We start from the raw sequence: 18,843 nt of genomic DNA, 5'->3' as shown, positions 1-18,843 counted from the left end.
GATCGGGGATGTTGGGCTGCCAGCAGCAACAGGGGACGTCGGGCTGCTGGTATGCATGGGGCCTCAGTGGGGAGGTGTCAGTCATCGGTGATGGCCAGCATTATTTTGTTGAGAATTAAACATTATTTTAATGCTTAAAAAGCCTTCCCTTGTTTGTTTGTTGGATAAACATTGATACAAGTGATTTGCTGTTGCTACTGGGCTGTTTTTTTAAAAAAAAACGTTTATCCAAAATCCCATTTTGGATAATTGACGTTGTACTGTATATTGATTTTTGGCTGTTGTTTTCACATTTCCCACAGAAAGTCAATGAAGTAGTGAAGCATCTTAAGTTAAATGTGCTAACTTGGTTAGCATAGGCTGGCACAACAACATGAGTTGAAGGGCCTGTACTGTTTTGAATATGGGTAATGGAAGGTTTGTCCTAGGAACTTGATGATGGATTTTGCTGCCCATCTACACTGTGGCCACATTTTTTCCAAGGTTGATCTGGTCAAAGGATATCATCAGATACCTATCCATAAGGATGATATCCCTTAAACTGCAAATATTACCCCTTTTGGGCTTTTTGAGTTCCTCAGCATGCCATTTGGATTGAAAGGCACTGCTCAGACCTTCCAGCGGCTGATGGACGCTTCAGGCAGGGATTTGGAGTTTGCATGCATTTACTTGGATGACATCCTCGTAGCCAGTCAAACCGAGCAAGATCACCACCTGCATTTGCGCCGCCTTTTCCAAAGGCTAGAGGAATTCGATCTTACCTTCAAACCTGGTAAATGTCAATTTGGCAGATCCACCATCGACAAGATCACGTTGGGGGTCACCGATTTGTAGCGGCCACTATGGTAGAGCTACTAAAGAAATACAAACGCACGCCAGAGTAGCCAACTCAAGACTGATTTATTCACCTTGGGACAGGCTTCTTTTATATACTGCATGTCCCGGGCTCCATGAGACAAGGTGGGACGTCACTATGAGATTGCTGCCGATCCACGGGACCGGCAGGTTTAAATCTAGCCTTGTAAATGTCCCGCGCCTTCCGGCAGGAGACTCAACAGCTCAACGTGCCGTTCCTCAGCACTTGGTATCTCTTGCGTGCAGTTCTGGTGAGTAGGCAGATGTTCGCATTATAGTTCTGCATGCCCGCAGAACCTCGTCGGCGACAGTTCGCTTTGCCGTGCTGTGCGCCCTCTACAGGTTAATGAATAAGAGAATGTTAGTTTTTCTTTAAAACTGCAAATTAATATTTGTTGCTGTGGCCATAAAACATGCAGTAACACTAAACAGTCCAGAAATTATTTTTATAATCATGTTGAATAGGTAATAAAATTGACAACCTTTGTCCCATGTTTTTCTCCCTCTGGCAGCATGCAATTACCAGTTTTATGCTGTCATTGTAGTCCAGGTGTTGGCTAAGCGGTCTTTATTGACCCCTGGATGGGGGGGGGGGGGTTTGAATGGACTATCCAAGGGGTCAATAAATGTCTAGGCTATAGAGAAATTTATAATTGATAATATTATTTATTTTACATGCTTGGGGGTCGATGAGAGATCAAGGATTCCATGAAGAGGTCGATGGTTTAAAAAGTTTGCTGACCCCTCTTCAAAACCAATTTCAGCTTGTTGTGTAATGGCTTCATCAATTACATGAGATAATGTGTTGTGGAAAACTTAGAAGGTTTCACATATTAATTGCGAACATCACAAAAATCTATCACCCATAAGAATTTTCTCCATTGGTTCAGAGAGAAATGGTCTTGAGGCTGAACAGCAATCACAAGGATGTTACTTTTCCAAAATCTGTTCTGATATAATATTTGGCCATAGTGCATTATTTATGCAGATAGCTTTAAATGGTGATTTAAATTAAATTCCATATAAGGAATTGTGCTTTACATATGACCTATTAAAATATGTTCTTGTTAATATCCCATATGAAGTATCATAATATATGAAGCCAAGGCCTTTGCTTCTCATTTTTATTTCCTAATTTCCTTTTGATTTATTGAATATTATGCATTTGAGCAATGTACTTTATTGTTTGTCAGAAAATAACGCCATGGTAAGTTAATGTTTATAGCATAGGATTGAGGTGATTGCTGGACGAAATTTTACATTTAGGGAACCTTCATTATTCATAAATGTTTCTGACAATAAACATGGTTTCTTTCAGACTTTTGTACAGTTTGGCATTCAATGCAAGATTCATGCGCCATCTTTGGAATTTGATCACATCTGTAACAACAAAAATGATAACGGGGTAAGAAAAAAACCTATATTTTTTGTACTCTATATTCTCTTAATTCTAGATGCGGGCATTGCTGGCAAAGCCAACATTTAAACCCTGTTCCCAATTGCCATACTGGATGATGTTCACCTAACTACATACATTGCATCATTATGCAGGAAAGGACACAGAAGTTGTTCAGAAGAGTGGTGAGCTTGAATTTTAAGGTCTTTTCTCTCAGAAGCATACAAAACTGAAGGGAGATCTTAGTAGGTTTATAAAATCATGAGGGGAGTAGATAAGATAAATAGTCATTAGTTTTTTTTCCCATTTGTTAGGGGAATCCAGTTTTAGGGCATTGATTTTAGATGAGAAGAAGATTTGATTGGAATTTGCTGGGCTTCTTTTATGCATAGATGGTGGTGGGTATATGAAATGAACCTCCAGAGGAAGTGGTAGTGGGCACAATTGTAGCATTTAAAAAAACATTGAGACAGGTATGTGAATAGTAAAGGTTTAGAGGGGTATGGACTACATTTAGACACATGGAACTAGCTCAGGTAGTCATCTTGGTTGGTAAGGATGTTGGGCTAAATGACCAGTTTCCATGCTGTAAAACTCTGTTGTTAATTTGGTAAAGGTCCTTAAGTTGTTGATAATGAGATATTTTAAGGAACAAAGAAGGAATAGTAAATTATTTCCAAGTTAGGGAGATGTCTGACTTGTAGGTGAAACTTGCAAGTTCTAATGTTCCCATATGCCCACTGTGCTGTTTTGCATTGTATAGGTCACAGGGTTGAGTAAGTTTTGGTAAAGCCTTGCTATTGTTACAAGTCCAGAGGACCCCAAAACCCAGCCACAATAGAAATTCACCAAGACAATGGTTATTTTAACAAGAGTTGCTTTTAATTTTCCTTAAACATAAAAACAGGATCAAATTTTAACTTACTACTATTAACTTAACTCCCTTCTAATTCTAAGTGCACATGTACATGTTCAGGAAAGTTCTTTGATTCATACTTCTCACTCTTCCAAGTTCATCGGTATCAGGCATATTATGCACAGACTTTAACATTTATGAATCTTCACCAGGCTCTGGTGGTTAAAGATAAATGGTCACCGTTCAGGAAGGTTCTAGTTGGTTTCAGAGAGATACTTGTTGTTCGTTGGACACACACAAACTGATTCCCTCCAGTCAGTCACTTCAGTGTCTGGCTGAAGAAACTTCCCCCATCATGGGTTTTCCAAATGATAACCCCTTCTTCCAGGTCACCATAGAGTTCCACGTTTCCCTTGTTTCAGAAGAAACACTCGAACCAACCATTTCCTCTTGTAAGGACTACGTGTTTTTCAACAGGCAGAACTCAGAACTCACAACCCATCTTCAAAATGGAGTTTCCGACAAGCTTGCCATGTTGCAACCCCCCAAAAGCTACTGCAGAGCTCAGTTTTCTCTCTCTGTATCCCTAAGAGAAATCCTGTTTGGTCTTTCCTTTCTCTCTGTTTGTAAAACCACATGATCCCTCTTAGAACAGCAAACTGCAACCAGACAGATTGCTGGCACCGAAACCACTTTGTGCCTGAGTATCTGTTGCTTCCATTTAGTCCACTGCATCAGTCCAATTAACACCCACTTGTGACGTCTCCAGAGGCCTTCTTCAAAGACACTGTGAAGTCACTGTGGAAATGAAGTCTTAATGTCTCACTTTCAGTAAAGCTCTTGCATTTTAAATGAGATGTCTTTTGTGAAGTGTTACCCTGTTTGTGAAGTGACCTACGCACTAAACACCCTACAATCTATCTCTTTTAAAAACATATTTATATATAATCTAACCTGTAACACTATATTACTACAATGTGGATGATACACCTATTGTTACATTTTAATGATACTCCTGCTGAACAACCTTTTTTGGCACACCAGAAGCTTTTCTGGACAAATTCCTCAGCAACCAAAACTCCTTCATAAAAGTTTCTTTTAAACCAATTTCAATACTTAATTCTGAAGAGTTTATCTTTACTTTTCCATCTGCTCAGTGAAGTATAACTAATATTAAAAATGAAATCTTACAAATATTCCTGGTCTGGATATGACTGCAATACAAATGACTCATCAAGATAGATCAGACGAAGAAGACCCATTTACCTCAATGATTTTAACAAATATGTTGGAGTTTTTATTAATCTTCATAACTTCTTGAACACCAAGCAACAGTAACAAGTTCCAATTATATTGTATCAATTTAGCATTTTGCATGGCAGGCATTTAGAATAATTAGGATTGGGGACTGTGATAGATTATGTTGTGTTTATATTGTATATGGATATGTTTTTGGGAGATAAATTGGGGATGGTTTTTTAGTGTAGGTCACATACAAACACTTCTAAACCAATCTCATTTAAAATACTGGAACCCTGCTCAAGCCAGACAGGGCGGCTTCTGGGGGCCTTTGCAAAAACTTTGGGGAGTGCCCAAGAGACTTCACTAATGGATTGTTGTTTTGAAAAGTGACAGATGAAAGAGATCGGAGGAGTAGTTCGGAGCCGCAGGTTGTCCGGAGTGCAGCTCCTGTGGTCATGTGGTTTTGCAAGCAGAGAGAATCAAACAGGCTTTTTCTCTGAGCGAGAGAGAGAGATCAGTTCTGCAGTGCTTCAGTCAGCAGCAACAGCTGGGACTGGAACAGGACAAGCTGGAAAGCTTGTGGAAAAACCCCATTTGGAAGATGGGTTGTGACTGCTTAGTTCAGCCTGGTCAAAGACCTTGTAGTTCATGCAAGAGGAGAAAATTGGCTGTCTAATGTTTCACTTGAAATAAGGGAAACAGAAAAGGAACTCTGTGGTGACCTAAAAGAAAGAGGTAATCATCTGGAGAACCCTGATGGGGCAAGTTTCTTCTGCAAAACATTGAAGTTGCTGGTTACAAGGAATAAGTTGTGGGTGTTCAGCAAACAACAAATCTCTTTCTGAACCTTCCTGAGCGGCAACCATTTACATTTCAAGCACCGACGCCTGATGAACTTCCTAAATGTTAAATTCTGTGTACAGTATAAGAATTGCCTGCAACCAGTGAACTTGGAGGAATGAGAAGTGAGATTGGACTGTGAATCAAAGAACTTTTCTGAAATTACATTATATACATGTGCACTTAGAATTAGAAAGGGGTTAAGTTAGATTAGTTAAGTTAATGGTGATAAGTCAAAGTGTGATTCTGTTTTCATTTTTAAAGATAATTAAAAGGAACTTTTGTTTAACCATTTGTCTTGGTGAATATCTATTGCTGCTGGGTTTTGGAGTCCTCTGGGGTCATAACCAGACCTTGAGTCTGGACTAAGATATAGGTGCTGAGGAGCTTCAGAGAAGAGGGGAGAAAGGTGTTCTTTTGCTGATACAAGTGTTGTCACCATTGAACGAGTTGTAATTAAGATGATTTTTTTCTACTCCATTGTATTAAGAAATTTCCTGATATCATGAAATATTATATTTAGGCATCAAATTAAAATTTCACCAGATTTAGTATGAGGTAAAATATTCTCACAGTAAGGAGTCATAAGACTGGGATGAGAAGGAATAACAGTGTTCTTAATTCTTAGAATCCTCTGTTCCTGAGAGTTATGGATGCAGTACTGAAGGCTAAAATTGATGGAATTTTGACCTTTAGGGGAATCAAAATTAATGGGAATATGGTAGAAAAATTATGCTGAGATCAAATTCGCCATGTTATTGAATGGCAGAACAGGCTCAAAAGAGACATGGCCCACACGTGCTCCTATTTGGTTCCAATATATTAAAAAAACTAAAATGGAAGCAGATGAATGAAAATGTTGAGATTTTGGGTCTAAATTTAAATAATTATTTGAATCCTTTAGTATTGAAAAGATAAAAATACTATGAAATTAATACATTCTAGACACAACAACATGCATGGAAACATTACCAAATATTTAAGATTCATTAATTGATGTGTCTATTAATATAGGACATTCCCAGATTACCACATCCAATCTGCCCTCACTGACAATTATTCTGAATCCCATGGCAGTGGACAAACTTAGCTTAAAACAATCTTATATACTGCTGTATGCACTATAAAAATTAGCGCCAAAAGACGCTAGGGATTTTTTTTTCAGGTCCTTGAATAGTTTTTCATACTGTCAGTATAGAAGAGACATATGATTTAATTTAATGTTTTGATAGGTGCCTTAACCTTATTTCATGCTGGGATTATTTGCATAGTAAATGATTTTCTTGCAGTAATGAAGTAATTAAAAAGGTTAGTAAAGATGGGTCCTGGAAGCTTCAGACTGGTCTCCAAGTAAGCCTGAAAAGCAGGGGTCTGTGCAGACCCCCTCTTTCTTGTATCCTTCGAGCCCATTTACAATCTCGAGAGAATAAAATTGAGAACGTAAGGGCAAGATTGCTGAACCTGAGGAAGATGAGCTGCTGCATACCCTGGTTCACAGAGAAATGCTGCACCCTGACTTTTTTTACTCTCTCCTTCAGTCTGGACAGATAGCATCCTTGGGTAAAGGAAAAGACATTGGTCTCTGCTTCATGATTACCTCTTCGTGAGGCACAGATGAGACGATCTTGTCCCAGGACTGGTCCTCTCATCTGGAACATATGAATGCTGTCCTTTCTACCTCCTGAGGAAATTCACCTCCGTTGACCTGACTGCAGTTTACATCCCTCCACAGGCAGATGTTAAGCTAGCACTGGAGTATTTACATGCTGCGATCAACAAGCATCATACTGCATTTCCTGATGCTTTCTCAGTCATAGCCATGAGCTTCGACTAGGTCAGCTTAAAGAAGGTATTCGCAAACAACCCCCAGCACATCTACAACACCAGGGGATTGAACATTTTCAATCCCTGCTACATCACCATTATAGATGCCCCATTGCTTCATTCCACGCTAACACTATGGAAAGTTGGACCGGCTGGCTGTGCTTCTCCCTTCTGCTTACTGGCGGAAACCAGCAGTGAAGATGTACAGAGATGGTCTGGCGAACAGAAGAGAGGTTTCGTGTCTGTCTTGGTCCCGATTATTCTGCTGTCCAAGGAGAGCAAGGTGACGTGCCTCAATGACTTATCAGCCGATGGCACCTTGATATCTACTATGATGAGCTTTGAGACGTTCGTTATGGAGTGAATCACCTACCTCAAGAAGGGCCAGGACCTACTTCAATTTGCCAATTGTTGCAGCAGGTCAACGGCAGATGTCATCTCGCTCTGGGTTAGATCACCTTGATCTGGGGCGGCATGGACTCATTGGCTGGAATAGGTTGTTACCATTGCTGTCTGTCTAAATTTAATTTTAAAATATTAATCGCAGGAACGCCTACAACAGGTATTATTGTAGTCATTGATTATAGTTAATTGTTCAACACCATGATATAAGCAAACCTTATAACAAAACTAAAGGATTAGGGACTCGGTTCATTCCTCTGGAACCTTCAACTTCCTCATCAGCAGAATCCAGTCAGCAGAAATTGACAACGTGACTCTTCCATTCTGATCAATAACACGAACACTCAAAGTTGTGTGCTTTGTCTCCCGCTTTATTCCCTGTTGTAGTGGAAGATTTACCGTGTTTTTTACTTTTGCAGCCTTTGCTTCTGCAGGGCTGAGAACCTGCTTGTTTTTTAGAATCAGCAGACATGAGCTAAATTCCACCAAGGGGCCAGAGATGCTGTTATCTGATGGAAGGACATCTGTGTTCCAAGAACATTTAATCTTCCTGCTTGTTTTGGTCACAGACTGTCAGAGGCCTAGCCTCGATGCAAAATAAACCATTGTATTCAAAGTGATAAGCTGAAAATTATGTTATTCGATTGAAGCCTAGCATGCTAGCTTGCTCGCTTATCTTTCTTGCTGTGCTGGGAATAGGTGCTTGGGTAAGAAGTTTTTGGGTGATATAAGCCATGGTCCCGCTGCTGAAGTTTGAGACTCTCCAAAAGGTGGCAACATCTCTCAGCAAGAAGAAGAACTTCTAGAGTCCAGCCAACGTCCCGGTCGGGGAAGGTGGAGAAGCTGCTACCGGCGCCCCGACAACCTACTACAAGTGTGTGGTCGTTGCCTCGCTTCGGCAGTTGGGACCAGTCCAGGCGTTGATAAGTATAGTTGGGAAGGGCTTGCATATTGTAGTTTGAAATCAGCTTTTGAATTTGTAATAAAGATTTGTATAAACTGGAGTGCTCTCGGCGTGTGTGTCTATTTTCTTTCGGTAGCTCAAACACTGTGACCAATCTAAAACGAACAAAGTGAGAAGTACAAGTTTACCCAGGACACCTGTACACTCATGATTACACAGCCAAGTTCAGATCAATAAACCAGTTGTCATGGATACCAGTTTTGTTCGCTGAATAAATGGAAATGATGAGTCTGAATGGAGATCAAGAGTTGGGTGATGCCAGAGCATCAATCTTGCTCAACGTCAACAAGAAGCTTATTGTTGGTTTTAGGAAGAGAAGCTGAGGGACCACACGCCTGTCTGTATGAATAGGATGGAAGTGAAGATGGTTACATCCTTCAAGTTCCTGGGAGAACATATTTCAAACCATGTCCCCTTGGGCTAGTACATCAAGTAGCTGTTTGGCTGCAACAAATAAGAATTTTGGTGCAGGTATATATTGTACTTTGTATCTGAGAATAAACATAATCATTAATCATTGATTCTTTTTCTACTCAGTGGTGTTTCCATCTGCAGCCAAGTTGTTTTTCCCAATATTTCAGGTGATGACAAAATAATCACCTTTGATATCACAAACTTTCTTAAATGAAGTGATCAGGTGGCTTAATTATTATCTTGTTTGTAGAATTGTTATGTTACTTGATTGTGTTATATTTGTCAGAATTGCACCATTAACATCGTGCTTTTGTGCATTTAAGGTCCATGGTACCTTTGCTTCACCTGATCTCACGAGGTTCTCCAATGTCACTCGAGGACTCTCATCGGATCATACCTCTCTTTTACCTCTTCAGTTCCCTCTTCAGCCATTCCCTAATTTCAATACATGACAATGAATTCTTTGGAGAGCAAGCTCAAGGAGGTAACGTGTATAATTGGCACATTATTGCTTAAGTTTTTTTTCCAGTGCAAAGATGCTGTAGAAAGTATTTTTGAGTTGAATCTTGTACTGAAATGATTACGCACCTCATTCTTTTTCTTATCAAAAGTCTTTTGCCATTGGCGTTCATGTCAATTCTGGGGAGTATTTATTTTTGATTGCTGATGTGGACTTCACAGTGAAGCTTAAGTAAAAGCATCATCTTTTTCAAGTTTCTTTTTCCATTCATGTAAAATCCAAAAGCTGCAGATGCTGAAAATCTCAAATGAAAATAAAAAAGGGAACTTTTGCCAGTCAGGCAACATCTGTGGAAAGAGTTTTGTTTTGGTTGAACACCCTTTATCAGAACTTAGAATTGTGAAAATTGAACCAAGTTCAATTTATCTTCTTCAATAACTTAAAGATAACTGTCCTAATGAGCTACTGGATTATTTGAAACAACACATTGGGTGCTTCCCCACGTTCCCTGGCCCGACAGGATTATCATTTATCATTGGGTGCTTCCCCTCGTTCCCTGGCCTGACAGGATTATCATTTATGTGTGCACATTTGTGTACATTTGTAAAATGGGGATGCATGCATGCTGGCTGTGCTAGGATTTGTTGCCCATCCATAATTGCCAGTTTTTTTGGTAACTAGATTTCTGATGATGAAGGTACTCCAATAATGCTGTTGGGAAATTACTTGCATTATTTAGACAAAAGAATGAAAGAATAGTCGTGTATTTCTAAATCTGCTCAGTGTATGATTTGGAACAGAATCCTCAGCTGCTGTCCTCATCCTCTTTGATGATGGAAGTTTGGAGAGAGATTTGGGAATGTGTTGTGCAAGTAGGTCAGGCAAATAATTTCAGCCCAGATGCTGCAATGGTGGTAGAGGCAATGAATAGACAGTGCTGGTGTGCTGTTTAAGCAGGCTTTGTTTTGAATGGTGAATGCTTGAGTTAATGGAATTGCATTTATCAACTTGAGTCAAGAGTTTTCTGTAATGACCTTGGCTTGTGATTTTTAAATGGTTGAAAGGCTTTGGAGGGACTCATAATTGAATGTTCAGTCTCTGACCTTCTGTTGTAGACACAGTAATTATTTGATTGGTCAATGGTGACCCAGGATGTTGATGAGTAAATTGGCAACCTTAAGAGTAGGTTTTAGTGTACTGTTAGAAATAGTCATCACCGAGTCATTCTTAAGGCCTGAATGTAGCTCATTGTATTTCAGTTCGTATCTGAATTTTGACCAGGACTTTCCATGAAGGTGTGGACAACTTTTTTTTTTGAGGTGATGCAAATAGGTATAAACATTGTGTATACATCAATGAACATCTGTTTCTGACCTTATAATTTAAGCACGTTAAGGGTAGAGCCAAAGGTCCTGCCCAGTGATTTCCTGTTGCAGTAATGACTGATCCTTGACATGTTTTCCCCTGATTGCCCTTTTTCAGGGTTCCTTAATATGGCAGTCGGGCAAATGCTGTCTTGATGTTGAGAAATTTCTTTCCTATGACTTCTGGAGTTCATTTCTTTCATGCATAGTGATGAGGTCTGGAACTGAGCGATTGTTGTCAATCTCAAACTGGTGAGAAGGTTATGGATTTTCAAATGCTGTTGAATACTACAACAATGATTGCTTCCATAGAAACATAGAAGATAGGAGCAGGAGTAGGTCATTCGACCCTTCGAGCCTGCTCCACCATTCAATGAGATCATGGCTGATCTTAAAGTTCAGTACCCCGTCCCTGCCTTCTCTCCGTAACCTTTAATACCCTTATACTGAAGAAATAGATCTAATTCCCTCTTAAATATATTTAATGAACCTGCCTCTACTGCCCTCTGTGGCAACGAATTCCACAGATTCACCACCCTCTGGGTCAAGAAATTCCTCCTCATCTCGGTCCTAAAGGGTTTGCCTATTATCCTCAAACCATGGCCCCGGGTTCTGGATTTTCCCACCATTGGAAACATCCCATCTGCATCCATTCTGTCCAATCCTGCCAGAATTTTATATGTCTCTATGAGATCCCCTCTCAATCTTCTAAACTCCAGCGAGTACAATCCCAATTTGCGCAATCTTTCCTCATAAGTCATTCCTGCCATTCCAGGTATCAGCCTGGTGAATCGCCTCTGCACTCCCTCCATTGCAAGAACATCCTTCCTTAGATAAGGTGACCAAAACTGCACACAATACTCCAGGTGGGGTCTCACCAAGGCCCTGTACAGCTGCAGTAAGGTATCCTTGTTCCTAGACTCAAACCCTCTTGATATGAAGGCCAACATACCATTTGCCTTTTTAACCGCCTGCTGTAGCTGCATGCTCGCCTTCAGAGAATGATGTACAAGTACTCCTAGGTCTCTCTGCACTTCCCCATCTCTTAATTTATTGCCATTCAAATAGTAATCTGCCCTCCGGTTTGTATTACCAAAGTGGATAACCTCACATTTATCCACATTGTAGTGCATTTGCCATGGATCTGCCCAGTCCCTCAATTTATCCAAATCACACTGGAGCTTCCTGATCCCCTCTTCCTTGCACACAACCCCTCCTAGCTTAGTGTCATCTGCAAATTTGGAGATATTACATCCAATCCCCTCATCCAGATCATTAATGTAAATTGTGAACAGCTGGGGTCCCAGTACAGATCCCTGTGGCACCCCACTGGTCACCGCCTGCCACTCAGAAAATGAGACATTTATCCCAACTCTCTGTCTTCTACCTGCCAGCCAGTTCTCAATCCACATCAATACTTTGCCCCCAATCCCATGAGCCTTGATTTTGTAAGCCAGTCGTTTATGCGAGACCTTATCGAAGACCTTTTGGAAGTCCAGGTACACCACATCCACTGGCTCTCCCCCATCTATTTTACCTGTCACCATCTCAAAGAATTCCAATAGATTTGTCAAGCACGATTTACCTTTTGTAAATCCATGTTGACTCTGTCCGATCCCTTCTCTGCTAGTCATATGCTCCGCTATTACATCCTTAATAATGGATTCCATCATTTTGCCCACTACTGATGTAAGGCTCACCGGCCGATAATTCCCCGCTTTTTCTCTACCCCCCTTTTTACTCAGCCAAATGATTTTAGAGTAGGCAGGGGGTGGTAATTCATCATGTTGAATCTTTTTTTGTACAGGACATGGGTGAATTTCCAGTGCCCAAAATCTTGACTAACCATTTCTATCCTTGTGGGCTAACCATTTCTATTCAAGTTTATGGTCTGACCTACTGAGTTCCTTCAGCATTGCTTTGTCTACTCATGATTCCAGTCTATGCAGCTTTTGTGCTTCTCTACTGCTTTAACTATTCTGGAATGGCATGACAAGAAGTATACCTAGTTTTAAAACACACACACATCTTTTGTTCTGCAGCTGTAGTGTTGTCAGGTCCAAGGCCCAATTTCTGTATCCTGTGCTTGGAGTTGTCTCTTTCTGGGAAGTGAATTGAATGATCTGAAATCCCTCATCTGTGATAATGGGAATTTTAGCAGAAAATTGTGCCGATTAGTTGGTGGGCAACTAGGTTAGAAGCATAAAATACCAAGGCATATTCTTTAAGCATTTTTATTTATAGAGAAAAGTAATTAATAGACACATTCAGTAACTACTGGGGCAGTTGGTGGAAATCCAAAACAAAATAAAATTGCTGCAAGTTCTTTGCAGGTCAAACAGTGTCAGAATTTTAAGAATGGGTAAACAATTATATTTTAGTTGTTGGGGGTGGGGGGAGGGGGAGGTAGTCCTTGACTGAAATTGTCAACTTGGTGTTGCTTCCAAAATTCTCTGATTTTGTTTATCATTACTGACATTTGATAAGAAATCAATGGCAATGATAGTCAATATTTAGCACATTTATTCTGTGCCTTAGTATGAATTCACTATAAAACTCTGATCATTTAAAAATCCTGACGGTTCAGCATCTGGTGCAATTTCTGGCACTCACTTTTAATTCAGCGAGGTCTCACTCATACACTCCTATTAAGATTATTTGTGCCCTGTTCCTACATTCCCTTTATGCTCGTCAGGTTTTGTTTCTCTTCCTCCCTTTCTCAAATGAAAATTTAATACAGTATTGCATCTAAAAAGTACATTAAAATTCTGTTGGTATATTACAGGAGTACTATTTAATAGTCTGAAAAATCTGCACCTGGCCCCAAAGTTTTGCTCTATTTAGCCATTGAAACCATTTCTCTTAGGCAGTCCTCAGGTTTGTAAGGTAAAACATCATGAGATGGGAATGTGTAAGGAGTTACCCTGTACAGGGCTGTAACAAGATGTGAATGCATCCTTGTACTTACAAGATAAGAGAGACATTGATGGATTGAGAGGCAGGAAGCTAGCAGGGAAAGGATAGCAACAGTTTTAGTCATTGGACAAGTAATGATATGATGATGTTCTAAGCATGTATCCAAGGGTATAAAAAATCACCATTTTGCTGATAACGGCAGAATGCATTCTCCGACTAACATGGTTAGTCGCAAGTGTTACAATCCGGTAATAAAGAACAAAGAACCCTGATTTCGACTCAGCCTGGTGTTTGTCTCACTCATTCATGAACAAAGCAGACCTAACAGGTTACGAATGAGTTCTGTTACCTGGGTCTGTTCATAAGCCGAATTTGTACGTAAGGTGGCACACGTGTTTACAGTTCTTATTTAGCATTCGTGAGGTAACATAATGTGCACGTGCCATTTGGGGAACAGCCCGTTCGTGTGTGAGTTGTTCGTAACCCGAATGTCTATAACCCGTGGACTGTGTATATCTAAATGGTTCATGATTTTAAATTTCCCTTCGTTCTAAGGAGAATATAGCTGAGAAATTCCAAGCTGGCTGTACAAAATGTTTAAATTACATGAATTGATCAACCATTAAAAGGGGAAATATATCCACAGGCTATTTTCTCAACAAGAACTTGACAGTTATCTTGAAAATATGGGTGATGAATCTCAGTAATGTTGTAATTTTTACTTCTTTAGGTGTGGGTCAACAAACAGTTACAATGATGCCGTTCACTTTAAGGGAGTTAGTAACATTATCTCGTTGTCTCCGTGATGCTTGCCTTGGAATAATTCATCTGGCATATCCAGAAACGAAACCAGAGGTTCGTGAGGAGTATATTGTAGCATTCAAAAGCATTGGTGTTCGCACTAATGCAGAAATGCAAGAGCGAATTGAGGCTGAGAGGAAAAGATGGATTCAACTTTTTAAGGTACAGTAGAGAGTTGGAAAATGTAAATAAAATTTGTGACATTTTTATTTCTATCATAAATACAACAAATATTTTGAAATCAGTTTATTTTGCTCTTGCATCCATCACAAATTTTTGCTTCGATCATTTTTATTTTCTTCAAGGGATGCAGGCATTGTAGGCTGCGCCAGCATTTACTTGTCTTCCCTCTAAACCCTTGTGGACATTAGGAAAGGAGTTCCAGGATTTTGATGGATTGACGATATGTTTCCAAGTCAGGTTGGTGTGTGGCTTGGAGGGCAACGTCTAGGTTGTGGTGCTGAGAGTTTGGAAAGTGTTTTCTAAAGAGTTGTGAGTAACTCCAATACATCTTGTACATTGTACAGACTGTTGTTACTGTTCACCAGGGGAGGAGTGAGTGCATGGTTGTAGATGGGATGCCTATCAACTGGGATATCTGCCCTGTGTGGTATTCAGCTTCTTGACTATAATTGAAGCTGGTGGAGAATATTGCATCACACTTTATTCCCTCTGCCCCCACGACAAAGCAGCTAAACGCCATTCTAACTCCCTCTGCAAATTTGTAGACCACACCATGTGAGCTGGATATCAAATAATGATGCAGTGGAATACAGGGAAGAGATTGAGAGTCGAGTGGTATGATGCCAAGATATCCTCATGGACTTGATCTACACTTCCTGCTGCCTTGGAAAGACAGCCAGAATGTTGAAAGACCCATCTTGCCCTGAAAACGCTCTCTTTTCCTTCCTCCCATCACGGAGAAGGCATGTAGTGGGAAAACTAGCACCTTCAGACTTTTCCTTCCCATACTGTAGTTATCAGGCTTCTGACTGAACCCATAACAGTGCTATCATTCTGCTTTTTTGATATTTGTGCAAATTGATACTCCTTTTAATTCTAATCCCATATGCTAAATTGTGCTTTTTACTGTATAATGTACAGTAATGTTGAAGAAACCTTTGGACTGTACTCTATATTTTGTGACAATAAACTTAAAAATTTACACTTAAACTTGAGCCTTGCAACTGAATTTCAGTTCACTGGTCCAGGGATATTGATAGTGGGAGATTCCATAATTCTAATTGCATTGAATGTCAAGGGGAGAAGGCTGGATTTTCTTTTGGAACTCTATGGCATGAATGTTACATTCCACCAAGAATGCTTGACTTGTATTTCACTGGTTGGTAGTATGGTTGAGCAATAGATGCTCAATAATTGCACATTGTCAAAGACTGTAATGCATAGATTTTGTACAAGTTTGGACAGGGTATAGCATCAGCAAAAATTTTAAAGGATAGTGGAAAAGACTCCATTACCTTCTCCATTGTTTTGTATAAATTAATCTTTTGCATTTTCTGAATTACTAGGTAGCTTGGCAAATAACCTAAAATGAAATATTAATTTCAAACTGCTTCCATGAGTATCATAATTTATCTTGGACTGAATGGATTCACCTGTAAAAAATGGCATCAACCTTTTACTGATTAGACCAGTTGCTATTTTTAAATCTGAAAATATTTTAGAAATATCACATCGCACTTCTTTTTCATGCTTATCTCAAACTTATTCTGTAAATCTTCCACTATGTAATTGAATTTACTGTTATAAAATAAGAATCAATTTGTTTTTGTCTTCTGATTTAAGCCCAGGTTGTACCTCTCTTTACTGGCGCTCTTTGGTCTGGCAACTACCGTGATCTGGCACATTTTAATCTGTTACCATTCGTACAAACTCCTTATGGACAGCGTTGGACTCAAACCCAGTCCCGATCGCTGGCGCTGTAAAGGCGATGCGCTAACCACTACACTAACTGCCGTTCCACTGTATTATTTCCTATTTTAAGCTTTGCTCTAAATTTGATATATTTATATAGGGGTCAAGTTCTGTTTTCTGACATTTTCTGTGGTCTGGCAATGGCCAGGTCCCAACTTCGCTGGATTAAAGAAGGACAACCTGTATTGGAATAAGATAGAATACTTTTGTTCCTTTTTGTTGAATGCTTTCCCACTGCTTAATTGGTGCATTCATCAAGCATCATAATGAACGTAAAAAAGAGAAAATACTCCAAACCAGAAAGCATTTGTAGTAGAAATAGTTAATGTTTCAGATCAAGGACCAAATGGCATAACTGGAAGAGAGGAAAACCATTAATGTTGCAGAGAGAGTGGAGGAAAAATAGCCAGATAAGGGCATATCTGAGTTGCTGTGGGCGTAACTGCAGATGAAGTCACATCATTGTCAGGTTAATGAAAGCAGTTAAAGAACAAGAGCATGAATGAAAGCCGCTAAAGGCTGTTCCTGTCGGAAATGTTGGGGGGTCAGGCAGTGGTCCAAATTCTTCTCTTAATATTCTATTCCTCCTCTTTTCTTGGGATGGGTTCGTGACAGACATCTATCACAAGAAATTGCCAGCTCCCACAATTATTTTAACTTTACTTCCTTGCACTTTGAAAGGTCTAGTAAGACTAGTCCCATAGGTGCCTCTGCGCTCTCTTCCTCCTTCCTGAATTGTAGCTCCCCTTCAGAGCTATAATTGACAGAACTGTCACACACACACACGCGCGTGCGCCCCCAGACACATCCCCATACACACCCACCCACCCTCGGACACAACCCCGACCCCCGGACACACCCACCCAACCCCGGTCACCTCCCCCCCGGACACACCCACCCGCCCCGGACATAGCCACCCGCCCCCCCCCCCCCCCCACCCCGAAGACACCCACCCACCCCCCCACTCTCTCTCTATTCACCCACCCGCCCCCACTCTCTCTCTATACACCCACTCTCCCCACTCTCTCTATACGCACGCACGCTCTCTATACGCACGCACGCACGCTCTCTGTACGCACGCACGCTCTCTATACGCACGCACGCACGCTCTCTATACGCACGCACGCACGCTCTCTATACGCACGCACGCACGCTCTCTATACGCACGCACGCACGCTCTCTATACGCACGCACGCACGCTCTCTATACGCACGCACGCTCTCTATACGCACGCACGCTCTCTATACGCACGCACGCTCTCTATACGCACGCACGCTCTCTACACGCACGCACGCTCTCTACACGCACGCACGCTCTCTACACGCACGCACGCTCTCTACACGCACGCACGCTCTCTACACGCACGCACGCTCTCTACACGCACGCACGCTCTCTACACGCACGCACGCTCTCTACACGCACGCACGCTCTCTACACGCACGCACGCTCTCTACACGCACGCACGCTCTCTACACGCACGCACGCTCTCTACACGCACGCACGCTCTCTACACGCACGCACGCTCTCTACACGCACGCACGCTCTCTACACGCACGCACGCTCTCTACACGCACGCACGCTCTCTACACGCACGCACGCTCTCTACACGCACGCACGCTCTCTACACGCACGCACGCTCTCTACACGCACGCACGCTCTCTACACGCACGCTCTCTACACGCACGCTCTCTACACGCACGCACGCTCTCTACACGCACGCACTCTCTCTACACGCACGCACTCTCTCTACACGCACGCACTCTCTCTACACGCACGCACGCTCTCTACACGCACGCACGCTCTCTACACGCACGCACGCTCTCTACACGCACGCACTCTCTCTACACGCACGCACTCTCTCTACACGCACGCACTCTCTCTACACGCACGCACTCCCTCTACACGCACGCACTCTCTCTACACGCACGCACTCTCTCTACACGCACGCACTCTCTCTACACGCACGCACTCTCTCTACACGCACGCACTCTCTCTACACGCACGCACTCTCTCTACACGCACGCACTCTCTCTACACGCACGCACTCTCTCTACACGCACGCACTCTCTCTACACGCACGCACTCTCTCTACACGCACGCACTCTCTCTACACGCACGCACTCTCTCTACACGCACGCACTCTCTCTACACGCACGCACTCTCTCTACACGCACGCACTCTCTCTACACGCACGCACTCTCTCTACACGCACGCACTCTCTCTACACGCACGCACTCTCTCTACACGCACGCACTCTCTCTACACGCACGCACTCTCTCTACACGCACGCACTCTCTCTACACGCACGCACTCTCTCTACACGCACGCACTCTCTCTACACGCACGCACTCTCTCTACACGCACGCACTCTCTCTACACGCACGCACTCTCTCTACACGCACGCACTCTCTCTACACGCACGCACGCTATACGCACGCACGCTATACGCACGCACGCCCGCCCTCCCTCTCTGCACGCCCGCCCTCCCTCTCTGCACGCCCGCCCTCCCTCTCTGCACGCCCGCCCTCCCTCTCTGCACGCCCGCCCTCCCTCTCTGCACGCCCGCCCTCCCTC

At 42.0% G+C, this 18,843-nt stretch overlaps 1 protein-coding gene across 11 annotated transcripts in view; it reads left to right on the top strand.

Moving 5' to 3' along the window:
• Positions 1–18,843, top strand: part of ube3c (ubiquitin protein ligase E3C) — a 194,879-nt gene that overhangs the window by 82,276 nt on the left and 93,760 nt on the right. For all 11 annotated transcript variants that reach the window (XM_069914741.1, XM_069914747.1, XM_069914744.1 and 8 more), the window contains 3 exons: positions 2,174–2,260; positions 9,117–9,277; positions 14,264–14,496. In XM_069914741.1, the coding sequence (XP_069770842.1) occupies positions 2,174–2,260; positions 9,117–9,277; positions 14,264–14,496 (481 nt within the window). The remainder of the gene's footprint in view (positions 1–2,173; positions 2,261–9,116; positions 9,278–14,263; positions 14,497–18,843) is intronic.

The sequence above is a fragment of the Narcine bancroftii genome, chromosome 1 (assembly GCF_036971445.1).
Source record: "Narcine bancroftii isolate sNarBan1 chromosome 1, sNarBan1.hap1, whole genome shotgun sequence".
Lineage (NCBI taxonomy): Eukaryota > Metazoa > Chordata > Chondrichthyes > Torpediniformes > Narcinidae > Narcine > Narcine bancroftii.
The sequence above is the reverse complement of the archived record's forward strand: the minus strand, read 5'-3'. Positions and strand labels throughout refer to the sequence as shown.